Here is a 15197-nt window from a genome sequence, read left to right as displayed (position 1 = left end):
ATTGATCCAATTACTGAAGTTTACCCTCCCCCTGCTAAGAAGCAGCTATATTGAAGTCCCGGTTATTTTTTATTCAGTCAGTTCACTGCGCTGAGTAGTTTATTTAATGTGTATCGTATTATTTAATTTTGTGTCGTTATCTGCGAGCTTTGAGGCGCGCAAGTGTTCAACTGTAAAGTTATTTTATTATTTATGGAAGTATTTTTTCAATAGCGCTTCTCAAATCTCGCCTCGAGTACTGCATGTAAAGTGCCTACATAATACAAGATATGGAAACTTGGGGTGACAGACTTGCAACAGGAGAACGGAAACATACAATTATCGTGAAAAGACTGTAAATACGCATAATATGAGGAACGTTGGGAGTGTTAATTTCAGTACACTCATTTAAACGAAACTAATTTGAAATTCATTCATGTAAATTAATTTAGTGCACTATTATTATATATTGTTTTAACAGGTACGAAGTGAATAGAAACTGTATCGGTATCAGGTCAAGTTCTGTGGTTTCCAAGAAGAACAGACTAGTGTTAGTACAGGAGAATATATTTTCCAAAATCAGAAACTGAACGGAAAACACGTGTGCAACCAACTGGCCCAGATGATAGTTTATCTCAAGGCAAACTTGGTTTAGCATTCCAATGAGCAGAGGACTGAGGTTGTCGAAAGGACGCCGGTCTTTGGATGATCATGCTAATATTTGCATACTAATTATTGCACAATTAATGGTGCTGGTCAATACGTGAGTTTATATTCCATATAAACGTATGCATATCACAGCGCAACAATAGTGGAAACAACTTCGCCATTAATTTTGCTATTAATCAATAGCGCCACCTGCTGTACTACAGTTGTATCAATAATGTTACAAAACATCTTGATTGTGACGTCATCACAGGCAGCCCAGGAATATTTGCACACATGCGGTTATCCGACAACATCTCTTTTTCTCTAAACTGTAATCACTGACTTTGCACAGGTAAACTAACACCATCACAATCAATCAGTTGTAATTACGTGTGGCAATGTGGCTTCATTTAGTTGTGATTCGATGTCTTGCTAAAATCGATGTTAGCTAGCTAGCTCTGTAACCTCTTACAAATGACTGAAATCCAAGTGGACGCTTGCTGTGGGTACGCGTTACTTAGTTAAGTAACTTTTGTTGGTAGTTGGCTGTCTAGCTTGGCAAACTCGTATCACAGAGGTGTTCCGTAAAACCTGTAATTTTCAAATTATTTTCAGTATACTTTGATGGAAACTGTCGATACATTTAACAAGTTATCGTTTCCAGAAACATTGAAATAGGCAACTCATTTGCTAGTGATTACCTGTCTAGCTTCTTAGATGGGCGGAAATGTGCCAGGAAATTTTTGTATCTTGGTGGCAGGCTAATTTTGTGGCTAATTAGTTCGTGTGTTTGGTGCTTTTTTTCTCGTGCTAATTTAAGTGGATGTCACACTTTAAGCAATGGTGAAGAAGGCTCTTAAGCACGTTCCTGAACCAAAACATAAAGACAGCGGTTCCCGAGAAGGACGGAAACGAGATGGGGAAGATTCGGGGCAAACCATTGCCAAGAAGTTAAAGAAGAAGCGGGACGACGAGATCGAAGCAAAAACAGGTGATTATTATGGCTTCTGTATCTCAAAACTCAAAGCCGTCTTACGATTCTAACTAGCCCTTGTAATGGGACGTATTGTAATCAGGCATAATTTCGCACATAGAATGTAGTTACCTGTGCGAGTAGTTAATGATATGGTTAATAATAGAGACCAGAGGGAAATTTGGAGGAATGACTGCTTGTTGGATTGGATTTGGTGCCTGTCGGAAGGATATAATTTTATAAAGTTTACATCGAATATCCATTTTTAGGATGCAGCCTGCGGGTCGCTGGAAAGTGCTTTTCAGGTCAGAGGAGAGACAGACCGTCGAGCATCGTGCATTACATATACAAGAACACGCTGGGGCAGAACATCCATTTGCAGATGCGGCAGGTAAAATAAACAATACACAAATGAACAGCGGCATTTACATTTCTCTCGTATTTTTACTAATATGCAGGGATACAGTACACGTTTATTGTATTTGAACAACCAGGACTGACCTTTTATGTGTTCTTTTCTAGTGTCTTACTTGTGTCTGCCATTTACGCAGATGGGTTTCTGGGCAAATTAAGATTAAATTCCTTGCTCCAGGTTGCAGCGGTAGATTCAGTGTGAGATTTAAATCCATGACCCCAGTGCCCTAAACCCTGCCTTGCATACTTGAGTGATTGATGTCATTTTTAGGGCCAAACCCTATTATGATTTAGTCATGTACAAACAACCTTACAAAATAAAGGATACCAGACTGGTATGTACTGGGTCACAGTGAAATTACCACTCTGCATTAGCACATCCTGTATAACTGTACTGATGGTCACAGTACATTACTGCCTCTCCTCTCCCTATTACAGTTTGATGCAAGCTTTTCTATGCATAGTGTTAAACTGAACTAGCAAAGAACTATAAGGCTAATGTTTGTTGTTCATTGGTACCCTTTCAGTACTTACATTATTTTTAGACAACTAGTTGTCTGACTGTTGAATCTTTTAAATGAAGCTATACTTGTGTGTTGTGTTAGTTTATTTTTGCAGTCTGTCATTGGCTGCAAGAGGACAGTTAAACTTCACTTGGGTCCCCAAGTGAGAAGGTGTGAGAGCAGCTGTTAACAGTGGTTTGTAATGAGTAGACTGCAGTTGTGGTTATTGTGGTTGTGTGACCCTGTGCTGTCCCTGCCAGTGCCTGCAGCGGCCCTTCCTGCGCTCCCTCGGCTCCTACCAGCTCTTCCGCACGGCCAGCCCTTTCGACCGCAGGGTCACCTGCCTGGAGTGGCACCCGGCACTTCCCAGCACCCTGGCGGTGGGCTCCAAGGGAGGGGATATCGTTCTGTGGGACTATGAGGTTGTGAAAAAGACCTGCTTCATACAGGGGGTGAGTGTGAGGTGGAGGCTTCCCACAGCTGCTGTCCTGTCTTGCCTGCTCCAGGAATGGTCTTTCTGGCAATTTGTAATAGGTTAATTGAAATTTTCTCTTCTTAAGTTACTTAATTCAGAATTTAAAACAGAAAAAAAAGTAAAATAAGAAAGTAAAACAGAAAAACAAGATGTCATAGGATAAACGGTACAAATGATACAAGAGATTGTACCAACGGCTCTTTATAGTCTGTTTTAACTGCAAGCATGGGCTCCTACTGTGAGACATGGGTGTCTGGGATTATTCGCCAGTCTGCTACGTCCTGATGACGTCTTGGTTGGCTCCAGTGACCACATGCTTTCATGTTTCCTTTAAGCTGGAAGTGACTTTTCATTTCACATTAAAAGGTTCAGAAATGACAAGGATTCCCTGGCTGTGGAGTTGCTGGGCTCAGCAGCCTACAGTGGTGCCTTTAAAAGAATAAACTGGGTCTGTATGAATATAGTGTCGATACTTCACCCCCAACCTTGTAAAGGATTTCTCAGTGCCACAGTGGCACATATGTAGTAGTACTCTACCTGTTACTTAAGGTTGACTAGTACAGGATGGGGCTGTTGATCCCCTTTGGGATGTTCAAACATGGAAGTGAAGCCCTCTGAGAAATGTCCACTCTCTTCTCTGTTTGTTTAGATTGGGGCTGGGGGCTCCATCACAGACATGAAGTTTAACCCTTTCAATCCCAACCAGCTGTTCACCTCGTCCATCGCAGGCACTGCCACACTCCAGGATTTCAATGGGAGCATTCTGCGAGTGTATGCCAGCACCGAACGCTGGGAGTAAGGGAGAGAGCCATTTTGTTCATAACATGTCTAAACTGATGCAGTTCAAGTGTTGAGTGCTTTCTCTAAAAGTGAGAAATGACCAAAAAGTTTTACACATTTTATCTTAGCATTAAAATGTGCTCTCAGATAAACATAGGGTGTGTGTTACAATAGAGTCTCTGTACATAGAAGAAAGAGAATCTGCTCTTACTCTTAGCCTTTTCTTCACTGTGTCAATCCCCCTCTCGAAGTTCAGTAAATGAGGTATAATGCAATCAGATAATTCAATAATACAAACTACCTCACAGTAACAAAGGGAAGCATTCAATAACTAAATAATGTAGAACCATCACTGAAAGTTGGCTTGTTGCTACATGGGGAATCTCTTCCTATTAGCAGTGATCTGTTTGGCATGCATTGGGTTCCATGAGCTGGAGTTACATGTATATATAATGATGTCTTGTCTTAAGTACTGTTTGGGAATATGCTATCCAGAAGTCCAGGTGCAGCCTGATGGTCCCAGCAAGTTGTCTGTGATGAATTGACTGTTTGGTTAACTATGATTGATTGTTGTTTGTAATGATATTCAATTTCAGTGTTTTCTTTGAAGAGGTTCTCCTCTTGAGAGGTGCACAGTCTGTGGGGCATTCCTCTTTAACGCTGAACCCCTTGGCTTGGTTTTGATCCTAATCTTGACATGAGCCAAAAATGACTAGTAGCCCACAGTGGGTGCAAAAATTGCCTTTATTGCAGAGGTGTGCAGGGTCTGAAATGAATACCCATCAGCCCACAAAAACAGGTGGATTGTCTCTTTAGTGGGTTAAAGTTTCAAGGACACTAGCCACTATGGCCAGTGCTTTTTGCGTTAAAAATCGATTTGGCATGCCTAGTGCTTTCCCCCCTTTTTCTCCCAATATGTCCTTAGATGTTGCTCCTGTTGCCCCCTGGATGTCAGACTCCCTTTCTTTACACACTGCAGCTATCCTGTAAAGCTTGCGTAGGCTTGAGTCAGAGGAGGACACCTCATACACAGCTTTATGCAGAGAGAACTGCAGGCACCCGATTGACCAACAGGGGTTCCTAATGAGCAATGGAGCAGACTAAGCCCCTGACCAATCTGCCCTCCCCTGTATCCCTTGGTAGAATCCCCTGTATCCCTTGTTCCACCATTATGGACACCCGGCCATCATCGGCTGACATGGTTGGGATCAAACCCAGGCTGTAGTGCTCAAGCACTTTTACTGCTTGAGCCACCTGGGAGCCCTCATTGCATATTTTATCTGGCTCTACTATCAATTTAAAAACGTACAGACACTAATTACACTGAGTGAACAGACGGCAGCCAAATTAAGACTATGTTATGAATTTTACATGCTGTTGGAAAAAGGCTACTATACAGACCTGATGTTTGGCTGGTGAAAATCTGACTGGCTAGTGAATTTTCTCATTCACCAACCACTCTGGTTGGTGGACAGACAAGTTAATTTTGGACCCTGGAAGGAGTTGGTTGGGTTTCTGGTCTCTGGCACCCTGCAACTTGTCAGGCCACAGTCAGGCCAAGCTACTCGGATGATGTCAGTGGAGTTGTAGCTATCCTTCAATAGGCGTTTCCTTGCCTGTAAAGCACTGTGAGACTTGTAGTGTGAAGAATGGCTGTTGGCTATCTAAGGAGGATATTGCAGAATTGTGTTATTCTTGCTTCAGCACTGCTGTGTGAACGCAGAAGTTGTCATAGTGACCCCAAAAAAGGGTTGCATACAAAAAGTGAAAAGCATAAAAAAAAAAATTCTATTTTGAAATATATCAAAAATTACCTGAACTGCTACTCTGTTTTGCATGTGTTTCTTTTTAGTGTGTAGACAGTACCTACATGCAGGAACACATTTCTAAGCTTTAATAACTATGCAGAGTCAGCAAGTGTAACATTTCATTATGTATGCCCACAAGGTTGAGACAGTATGGTGTAATTATGGAATGAATACTTGTACTGTTGCCATGAGTTATGTATATTATGTGATTTAGTGACATGTGATATATGGTAGCGTATGAACTTGACAACTTGCCATCTGAAGCTGTCTTAGTTTCATATTATCACAAGTTAACTTGTGGTGATGCTTGAATGGTGTTGTGCATGCACTTGCTGGTCTGGGAGTGTTGTTAACCTGTTGTTGCTCATAACACGTGGATGGATACACTTCTGTTCTCTTCTGCTGGAAGTTGTTCTGGATAAGATCATCTGCTAATGGCATATGATGTAATGTAATAGATACTGGCAAGTGATGTGTGAGAGTGAAAAGTCTTGTTCAAGAAAAGTCATATTTCCAGAAAGAATAACACTCATCTTAATGGCAGAATCTCATAGAGCCAAATCAACAATTGAGCCTAAATCAGGTGTTGAACCAGCAGACAAACAGCATAACATGATACATGATATATCTTATTTTGTAAAACACTATATTATTTCAGGCTTCTGCCCAGTATTTGAGAGACTCTGGTCATTCTACCCCATAGCAGATATCTTTATAGAGGTGATCCTTATAACATACAAAGTGTGTAGCTTTTTCTTAAGTAAGGAGTCATTATGAATAGAGCTTTTGTTTTAGCCCTTCTGCTTTCAGATACTGCATATATAACATGGAGGTGCTGTGTTTGTGAGAGGTGAAGCTGTTTCAAGGCTTTAAAAATCTTAATCTTAAAATATTTTAATAATATTCAGTCTTGTTATTTTGTTGTTTGCTGGAATTGTTGGAATAGAAATGGAAAAACATCATTGAGCTTCTCATGGGGTCCTCCCTGTGGATGTTCTAGGATTCCTATGATTTGTAAGAATTAAATAGATCATGTCCCTAAACCCTGATCCAGAAACAGGCCACCCAACCAGAACCAGAATCTGAACACACAACCACTTTTTCCAGAAAGTTGATACTGATTCAGGGTCAGTGTTTAGACACACTAGCAGCCTACTCCCCTATGTATCCGATGCATTACAGTGGGTCGCTGGTATGTGGTTGATCCTGTGATTGGTCTTGTTTTTGTGTGCACAGAAGGGAGCCGGGGACTTTATTGGGGGGATGAAGTTCTGTCCCACTGACTCGTCAAAAATCTTCGCTGCCTCGGGAGATGGCACACTCACCCTGCAGAGCTTTGAGGGCCGTCCGGTCCAGATTATGTCCAGAACCCCTGACTGTGGCCATGATCACCACAATGTTTGGTGAGGAAGGAGGGTCCTTTCTCAGAATAGTGTTCTCTTTATTTGCGTAAAAGATTTATTCAGTGCATATGAAGGATTTTGGAACATTTTTGTCTGAGCAAGCTTGCTTCCCATTCTATTTAGAAAACCGAAAATGATTTAAAATCAAGTCCCACTTGAACAAGAGCTAAAATGGGGCTTATTTATTTTGGATTGCCTTTCCTCACAGTCCTGATGACTGAATTAAACTTGCACGTTGGCACAGTGAAGAGGGCTTCAGCCAGAGTAAACATTTTTTCCTTGAAAGACTAATTAAAAAAATTAGCTTTCATATGTGAAGAATGGCATACCAGATTTCCTGGATGTCAATGGCTATGGATATGATTCATAGCAAGGCACACTAACTAATTAACAATTACCCTCACTTACCAGATGTGTGTCAGGCTTGAAAATACATCTAGTGACGACTACATTCTAAACTGAAATAATGTACACAGGTAGACTTCTCATTAACATTGTTCTCATTTCATAGACAGGCTGATTGGCTTTTAAGGCCACTGAGCCAGTTTGTGGTCAGATGGTCAACACAGAAAATCTACCTTTTTTTTTTACAATCACAGTCTAAATGTATGTAGTCCAGAGCTGTCCTCACATATTCTTGATGTATAATCTTTGTTCGCCATAGACAAGAAGCCTTTAAACACTGCAGCTAGTCAGAGAGTAGGAGGGTGTGACTTGAGGACCATGTGAGCTTGTGGTTCATGGTTATTTGTTGTCATCAGTTAGAGATTCATTACTCATTCCAATCAACTCTCCTATACTGTGTTCCGTGTATTGTGGAAAAGAAGCCCCTGAAGTCAAAAAGGAGTCATACCTTCTTTTGGATTGTGATTGGTTTAGAAAATATGTGACAAGTAAGTAACTGCAGTCGTCCTCCCTGCTATTATTCTGTCTGTATGTAAGTGGCTTGTGTACCTTATCTCAGTTAAGTACATAGTTGTCACTGGATGTATATGAGGCTGATTGAATGGGGCAAACCTGACACACAAGGTCAGCAAGGTAGCAGAACACTGTCAGTTTACTACCAAAACTCAACAGTAGGACCAGAAATTTGACATTAATTACCCATAATGCAGTGTTTCTATATTGAGAGTGTGGCTGAACCGTGCTCCTCCTTTTCCTCCTTAGCTTCTGGTACTGCAGTGTGGATGTGTCTCTGAGCCGCCAGGCGGTGGTGACGGGAGACAACATGGGGCGTGTGCTGCTCCTGGGCATTGACGGACAAGCGGTGAGTAGGGTGAGGAGGCGGGGCTTAGGTAAATAACAGTAGTGTGAAGCAGCTCACAGTGCTTTGCTGTGATCAGCTAGTGTACTAGTCCATTTCTCCATTATTTCTGCATACATTTTCATTGGATTGGAATGGCTGGTAGGTTCTGCGGTGCTCGATTCTGTAAATGGCTGAACAAGAGATCAGGAATGCAATGTGTGACTTCTCAGAGTGGTCAGTGTCAATCTGTGAAATGTTAAATCATTTTTTTCCTGGTGAGCACACATTTTAATCCTGCTCTCTGATTGGAGTGTGTGCTTCTCTGAGTAGATATGGATCATTTTTCCATGGCTACCACACATCTGAATTAGGGCTGGGTGATATAGCCCTCACAATATATCAAATAGCTATTTTTAGCGCAATAACAACTATCCCCAGTATGTGGCATTAGGTTTTTTCCCATATTTTTTCCCATTAGTCATACCTGATGCAGGAACACACCTCCAAAGCTGTGATGTCAACATTGAATAGATACCAGTGGTGTTTTTTTTTCCCTGGAAGCATTTCACATGGCCTTGGAAAACTGGAGGTGTGCTCCTGCATCAGGTATGACTAACAGGGAAAAGATACAGGAAAAAAACCTAACGCCACATACTGGGCATAGCTGTTATTGCGCTAAAAATAGCTATTCGATATATCACGACGGCTATATCACCCAGCCCTAGTCTGAATCATGTTCTCTGATTGGTGCATATATTCCTATGTGTAGATCTGGAATCACAAGCTGCATAAGGCCAAGGTGACCCACACAGAATTCAACCCCCGCTGTGATTGGCTGTTGGCGACAGCGTCTGTTGACCACACAGTAAAACTCTGGGACTTGAGAAACATCAAGGACAAGAGTAGCTTCCTGCACAAGATGCCCCACGACAAAGCTGTCAACTCCGGTAAGCAACTCCTTGCTCAGTGTGCATACGAGCAAACTTCAAGGTTCTCTTTTGACTGTAGTTGTACAAAAGGGCCACAAAATATTGCTGAAATTATAAATATAGTTGAAAAAAACATTTGTTACAGATTTCAAAGATGCTGAATTTGTGAAAACAGCTCTACAGTGCTACAAAGAAATAAAACAAACGGAATAATGGCATCAGGCTTTCCTCACCTGAAAGTACCTGCCTGAAAGTGAAAACCAAAAGGCATAGAATATGTCATGAATCAGGGCTTAGACCATTTTTGTTTATGTTTTCTCCATTGGTTTATAGCACTGTGGTGTTGGTGTTTTCAGCTTGGTGTCTTCGATAAGTATATTTAATGCTTTGGCAACATGCCTACTTGCACACAGGTGTGCCTTTCTAACTGTTTTTTCTGTTTGTCTTAATTCAGTCATTGTTTTAAAAAGGGACTTTTCAAGACTGGCCTCTCTGGATAATAGATTAGCATAGCGGCTCAGTGAAAATGTGATGTTAATTAGAATGCAAATCTGGAGCAATGGGACCAGAACGCTCAGGTTGCCACTGATATCCTCACTCCTCCAATCGGTTTTTCCTCGTTGTCCACACGGAACAGCTTACTTCAATCCCACTGACGGCTCCAAGTTGCTCACCACAGACCAGTATGACCAAATAAGGGTGTACAGCTCTTCAGATTGGTCGAAGCCCCAGGAGGTCATCTCCCACCCACACCGGCAGTTTCAGCACCTCACACCTATCAAGGTCAGCAACACTGCCAAGCCTTTATCTGGTTGCGTTGGCTTCTTGGAACACTGAGCCCTGAGAATATTATCGCACATTGTTGCAAAATCCTGCCATAAACCAGAAAGGATAACTTTTCTTGTATTATTCTGAGTCAGTCTGTCTCACAAACCCTTGCTGTGTGCAAACTGGGTCCATGTAAAATGAATGCATGAGCAGAAAGAAAAAGTGCATGCAAGCATGTTATTTATGAGATGTTAGTGTCTTTGGCTTGATATGGCAGGCAGTGTCAAGGCAGTGTTTAAGCCAAATGAACATGCTGCCTTGATTTCAGGCCACCTGGCACCCCACGTATGACCTCATTGTGGCTGGCCGCTACCCTGACAAACGAGTCTGCCCGGGCGAGCTGAGGACCATCGACATCTTTGATGCCAGCACTGGAGCTCTGGTGTCTCAGCTTCGTGATCCCAACGCACCAGGCATCATATCTGTAAGGGCCTTGCTTCATGTGCCAGAGACATGACCCAATAATGCTGGGTTACATTGCCATGTGACCTTGATAGAGAGGAGAGCTGTACTGGCGGAGTGACATCACAATACAGAAACCATTTCCTGACTCATTTCCCGTTTTTCACTGTAACTATGTTGTTAAAGTAGAAGCAAAACAGCAAAGCTTCTCTACAAGGTTACACAAGGCCAATTTTAATCTTGTATTTTGGAGGAAAATAAGCTTCTAACTTGTAAACATTGGCACTCAGTCTCAACTGTAGGAAAAGAGGGCAGGTCTCTGGCTAATGTATTTGTAGCCTCTGAACATATTCATTAAAATATTCTTCTTCTTCTTTAGTTAGATATAAAATTCATTACCACCGATCACAATGTCCTGCAAATGGCTACTGGCTACAAAAGTAATGAAGGGTGAGGTGGACACACACAATCCATTTTTTAAGGCATGAGCAGTCTGGAATCTTATGCCTAAATACCATTTGCTTTGAAATTAGCACTTAGGTCTGAAACTTAGTGGCAGTTTTCAGAAGTTGGCTGAAAGTGATTCATAAACATTTTTACAGACACAAGTATATTCCTAAAATAAGTAAAAGTAAAAGGCCAGGACATCTGCACTTGCATCTTGAAAATCTTGGCTCTGGGTAAGGAACACAAACATCAAGTTAACAGAAAAAAATTGAAGTCACTTTCCTTTAATCAAATGACTGTATCAGTAGCTGAACAAGAAACTGTAAATACTGGAAGTAGTATTTATTAGAAACATTATCATTGGCTTTTCTGTCTGAATTTAAACAAAAACGTTGCTAGCCAATAATATTTGAATCAGCCAATTGTTTCTGTTGCTACAGCATTTGTAATGGCTTAGTAATTGTAAAGAATGTCACTTTAATTCTTTTACAAATATTGTTTGTAACCTTAATACGTTAAATATCCATTCAATTTTCTAACTACCTCCATTACACAAATCAGTACATAGTCCGAGAAGCATGTATTATTTATCATTACTGTACATGATTAAATTTGTATTAGTTAATCTTATATTTATTGGTAATGGTTCAAATATTAGCTATGCAAACAGATCAGTAAGTGTACAAAAAATAACAGCTGCTCTGCATATATCTGTATAGTCTTCTCACAAATGTCCCCGATAGGTAGAAAATTCTTATTTTTTGAGTGTGAAGTAAAAAGGTTGAATGCATGTTCAGAGGAGAAAAATCACATTAGGTTCACCCAACTTCAATTAATGAATATCATGCGGCTTTCGTAACAACTACATAAAGCACAATTACTCTAAAGTCTTCAAGTTGCTCTTACAACTTCAGTAAAAGTTGCTTTCATCAAAATTATGAGTAATCCCCAAAAGGATTTAAGTAAAATTGTAAGACTTGTTTTCTCATGGTTTGTTGACTTGGTTTCTCATGTTTGTTTTTGATGAAAATTAGAATATACTTTGCTCTACATAGACCATTCTGTCTGTCAAACAACAGGTTCAGAATCTCAATGGTACTTCTGTTTCTTTTCAGCTCAACAAGTTTAACCCCATGGGAGATGTTCTGGGATCTGGAATGGGTAAATGTACTCATCTTACTGTGATGTTTGATAGTATTTCATAATGAGCCAACATTATTTTTGGTTGTGGGGTACCTCACCTGTCTGGATATACAGTACTAAATTATCCCAAAACATAAAAGTGCTGTGCATTGCCATCAGATTGATGACTGTGACACAGACACAGCATGTACATAAACCAGCCTCTCAATCAAGGCCCCCTTGCTGAACAGAGTTGCCCTTACAGTAACATGTCCCTTAGGTCCTGATTCCAAGAGGCTTCTACCAGATGTGTTATCAGTACCAAGCTTGTTGTATACTTTATTATTTATTAAAATTTCACATAAGTTTCACAGACAAATTTTTGCATCTTTCAGTCCTGGGATTGTTAGATGTTTTTTATAGTGTTGACTAAGCTTTGGATACCACACCTTGAAAACCGAGTGATGTGAGCCATTCCAATGTTTTCCTTCTGTATCCTGTAACACAATTATATGGTGATCCTCTCCATGTAAGAATGTTGAGATGTACGCATCAAAGGACTATTGGATGCTCAGAACGTCTGCACACGAATGTACTTTACATGTTTTTAAACAGTAATTGAGTCACATGATCAGATACAGATGAACTGATGCATTGTCACACTGTGACCACAGGCTGAGGTGCTATTACATCTGTAGTGCAACAGTCACCCCTGAACTACGTGTGTGGATGTTTCTGAGTGACCCCTCTGTGTCCACCCATAGGCTTCAACATTCTGATTTGGAACCGGGAGGAAATGGTGAGCAGCTGGCAGGAAAGGCTGATGAGTGAGATGGGCGAGGAGCTGGGCCTGGGGAGCAGGGCCAGCAGGGCCAGCAGTTCCAGAGCCCAGCAAGGGACTCAACATCGCTCCCGTGTGGATGGGAGGGGAACTGCAGAAAAGGCCAGGCTGAAGAAAAAACTAGCGAGTATGGAGTCTCCAGGAACCAAGACAAAAACCAAGACCAAAGAAAATGTCAAACCACAAAAGGACAAGCAGAAGAAATAAGCTAGCTGGTTCAGCTAAAATGACATCAACATAATGACTGCATAACTTCAACCTATGAAAGCAATACTAAAAAAACACAGGTGGAGATGTATGTAGTTCATTGTTTCAGTTTCATTAAATTGCATTTTTTGTTGTCAGGTATAAATATGCAACTGGAATTTGCAGATGTGTATATAGCATTTACGGAAATCACAACATACCATTTACAGAAAAAAACATCCTTTGCAAGGAGTGAAAAATTTCAAATCATACAGAGCAGCATCTTGGGTTGTACCAGCACATATGACCAGTTTTCGTCATATGTCTGTTTGATAGCTGACACTTATGTTTATGATTCCAGGTGGCTACCACACAGTGAATAACGTTCTTTTCATACAGATGAAAATGATGTCTGTGAAAAGCTGATATTGCTCCTTTCATTGACTGAACATTCTGTATTTTTGTACATTAAAAGCTGAAAAAACTAATTGCTGTGATGGGTTTCAGTGTTTGTGTAAGGCAATGTGAACATTCACAAAATAACAAGAGTGGTTAATTTAAAAGGAATGTTTTAAGAAGGGCCAGGTGAGCCCTTTACTGATTGCTGAATGGAAAAGCAATACCACCATTACCAAATTAACATCTTAAGCATATTTTGAGATCATAAGGATTTTGTACAAATTATGGGGGCAGTATCATTAAAACAGGTCATTACAGATGATGAATTTATTGCTTGTGTAATAAATGTGTGTATTCCCATCCAGAACTAGTATCCTAACAGCTTTATGGATTTAGGCAACTCATAACATCTTAGGCATTAACACTTAAAATTGTCCAATTAACTTAACATACAAAAGGTATTAAAAGAAACATTCAGACATGTCCAGTCTAACAAGTTAAAATGTTTCACAACCACTTTTCTGCTGCACTGAGAAGTGTAAGAGAGAAAATTGTCTCTCACAAACACTCAAATGTCATGTGTTGCGATCTTGTGAAGCTGAATTCCCCCACAAAGTTTCAAAAGAGAAGGGGTTCCTTGCATATCAACTCCTTATGAAAGCGCAAGTTCAGCACCTAATAAATTGCAGTCAATTAATCCTTTAATTCAATTATCGCCTTGTGGCTCTTTCCTGTCAACAGGAGCTTTCAATTCAACAACATTTTAAATAATATATCTGACTTTATGTGAAGTGATCGTTTGACAGAAATGCACAGCATGTCAAGTACAAAAATAAATGAACCCTAGTAAACATCACCCCTCTAACCACAGCAAACAAGGAGCTTGATCCATTCCAATTAAAACCAGTGTGTAATTTACATTACAATAGTAAGGCAATGTTTTTAATTAAGGCCCGCAACAATACAGCATTGTATGTAGTTTCAGGGAGTTCAACGGACCATCTATTAAATATTTCAGGGTGGTTTCCTCTAAAATCATTCTGACAAGCCATGAGAAAATAACACATATCAGTGAACCAAAACCCGTTTTCATATATACAGATGTTATCTCCTTTGTACACACAGAAATGGCACATACAATCATTATTTACATTTACAGGAATGGCTCATTCTGCACCAATTGAGAATTAGTGCGACTTGAGCGTCAGGAATTACTTCAGTGTCATGGTATTTTCTGGTTCAAACTTCCGAGTGCAGAGCAGGGCATTGCTGGACTCAAGTAAGAGGTTAAGGAAAGGGCAGCCGTATGGTTAGAATGTCCTACCCTTAAATATCACTGCTTCATGATTGTACCTTAAATTTGAAACACTAAATTTGAAAGTCCATAAGCAACTGCAATGGAATCCTAAAACAGCAGGCATTTCAGGCAGCTCCCTTTGAAATACACCAAACTGACAAGCGACACACTGCGAAAAGCGTACTGTACATCAGTAAAATTACCACCATGTAGTAGATGATTGTACGTAAAAATATCAGCAGGATCATAAAACCTTCCCATCTACTGAAATGATCTCTAAAACCATCTTAGAATCAAAAAACAAACAAATCAAAGTTATTTACAGGGGGACTACAGCATTACTGGCCCATAAATCATGATTCAACACTGGACTGACCACACATTCTGGAGATCTGCCTCTTCATTATGAGACTGAACTAGATAGGGGCAAACTTACATTAAAGCACATTTCACAAGATAATAAAAAGCCAAATTAAAAAAAAAAGATCAATCTGATGACACTCCAGACTTACTTTTT

General features: G+C 40.4%; 1 protein-coding gene across 3 annotated transcripts; it reads left to right on the top strand.

Moving 5' to 3' along the window:
* Positions 1–897: 897 nt before the first annotated feature.
* Positions 898–15167, top strand: ddb2 (damage-specific DNA binding protein 2). Of its 3 annotated transcripts, none has more exons than XM_036544433.1 (11): positions 898–979; positions 1466–1618; positions 1870–1991; positions 2778–2969; positions 6817–6983; positions 8151–8250; positions 8999–9176; positions 9796–9941; positions 10255–10410; positions 11951–11996; positions 12722–15167. In XM_036544433.1, exons 2-11 carry the CDS (start codon positions 1468–1470, stop codon positions 13003–13005), a joined length of 1542 nt encoding a protein of 513 aa, XP_036400326.1. In that variant the 5' UTR covers positions 898–979; positions 1466–1467; the 3' UTR covers positions 13006–15167. The 3 variants fall into 3 exon arrangements, with proteins under 3 accessions (XP_036400326.1, XP_036400325.1, XP_036400327.1); XM_036544432.1 differs by having other exon boundaries at positions 1448–1618; XM_036544434.1 differs by lacking the exon at positions 6817–6983 and adding an exon at positions 3642–3787 and having other exon boundaries at positions 1448–1618.
* Positions 15168–15197: the final 30 nt, after the last annotated feature.

Source organism: Megalops cyprinoides, chromosome 13 (genome assembly GCF_013368585.1).
Source record: "Megalops cyprinoides isolate fMegCyp1 chromosome 13, fMegCyp1.pri, whole genome shotgun sequence".
In the NCBI taxonomy this organism is placed as follows: Eukaryota; Metazoa; Chordata; class Actinopteri; order Elopiformes; family Megalopidae; genus Megalops; species Megalops cyprinoides.
Note: the sequence above shows the minus strand (reverse complement) of the source record. Positions and strands in the feature narration are given on the sequence as shown.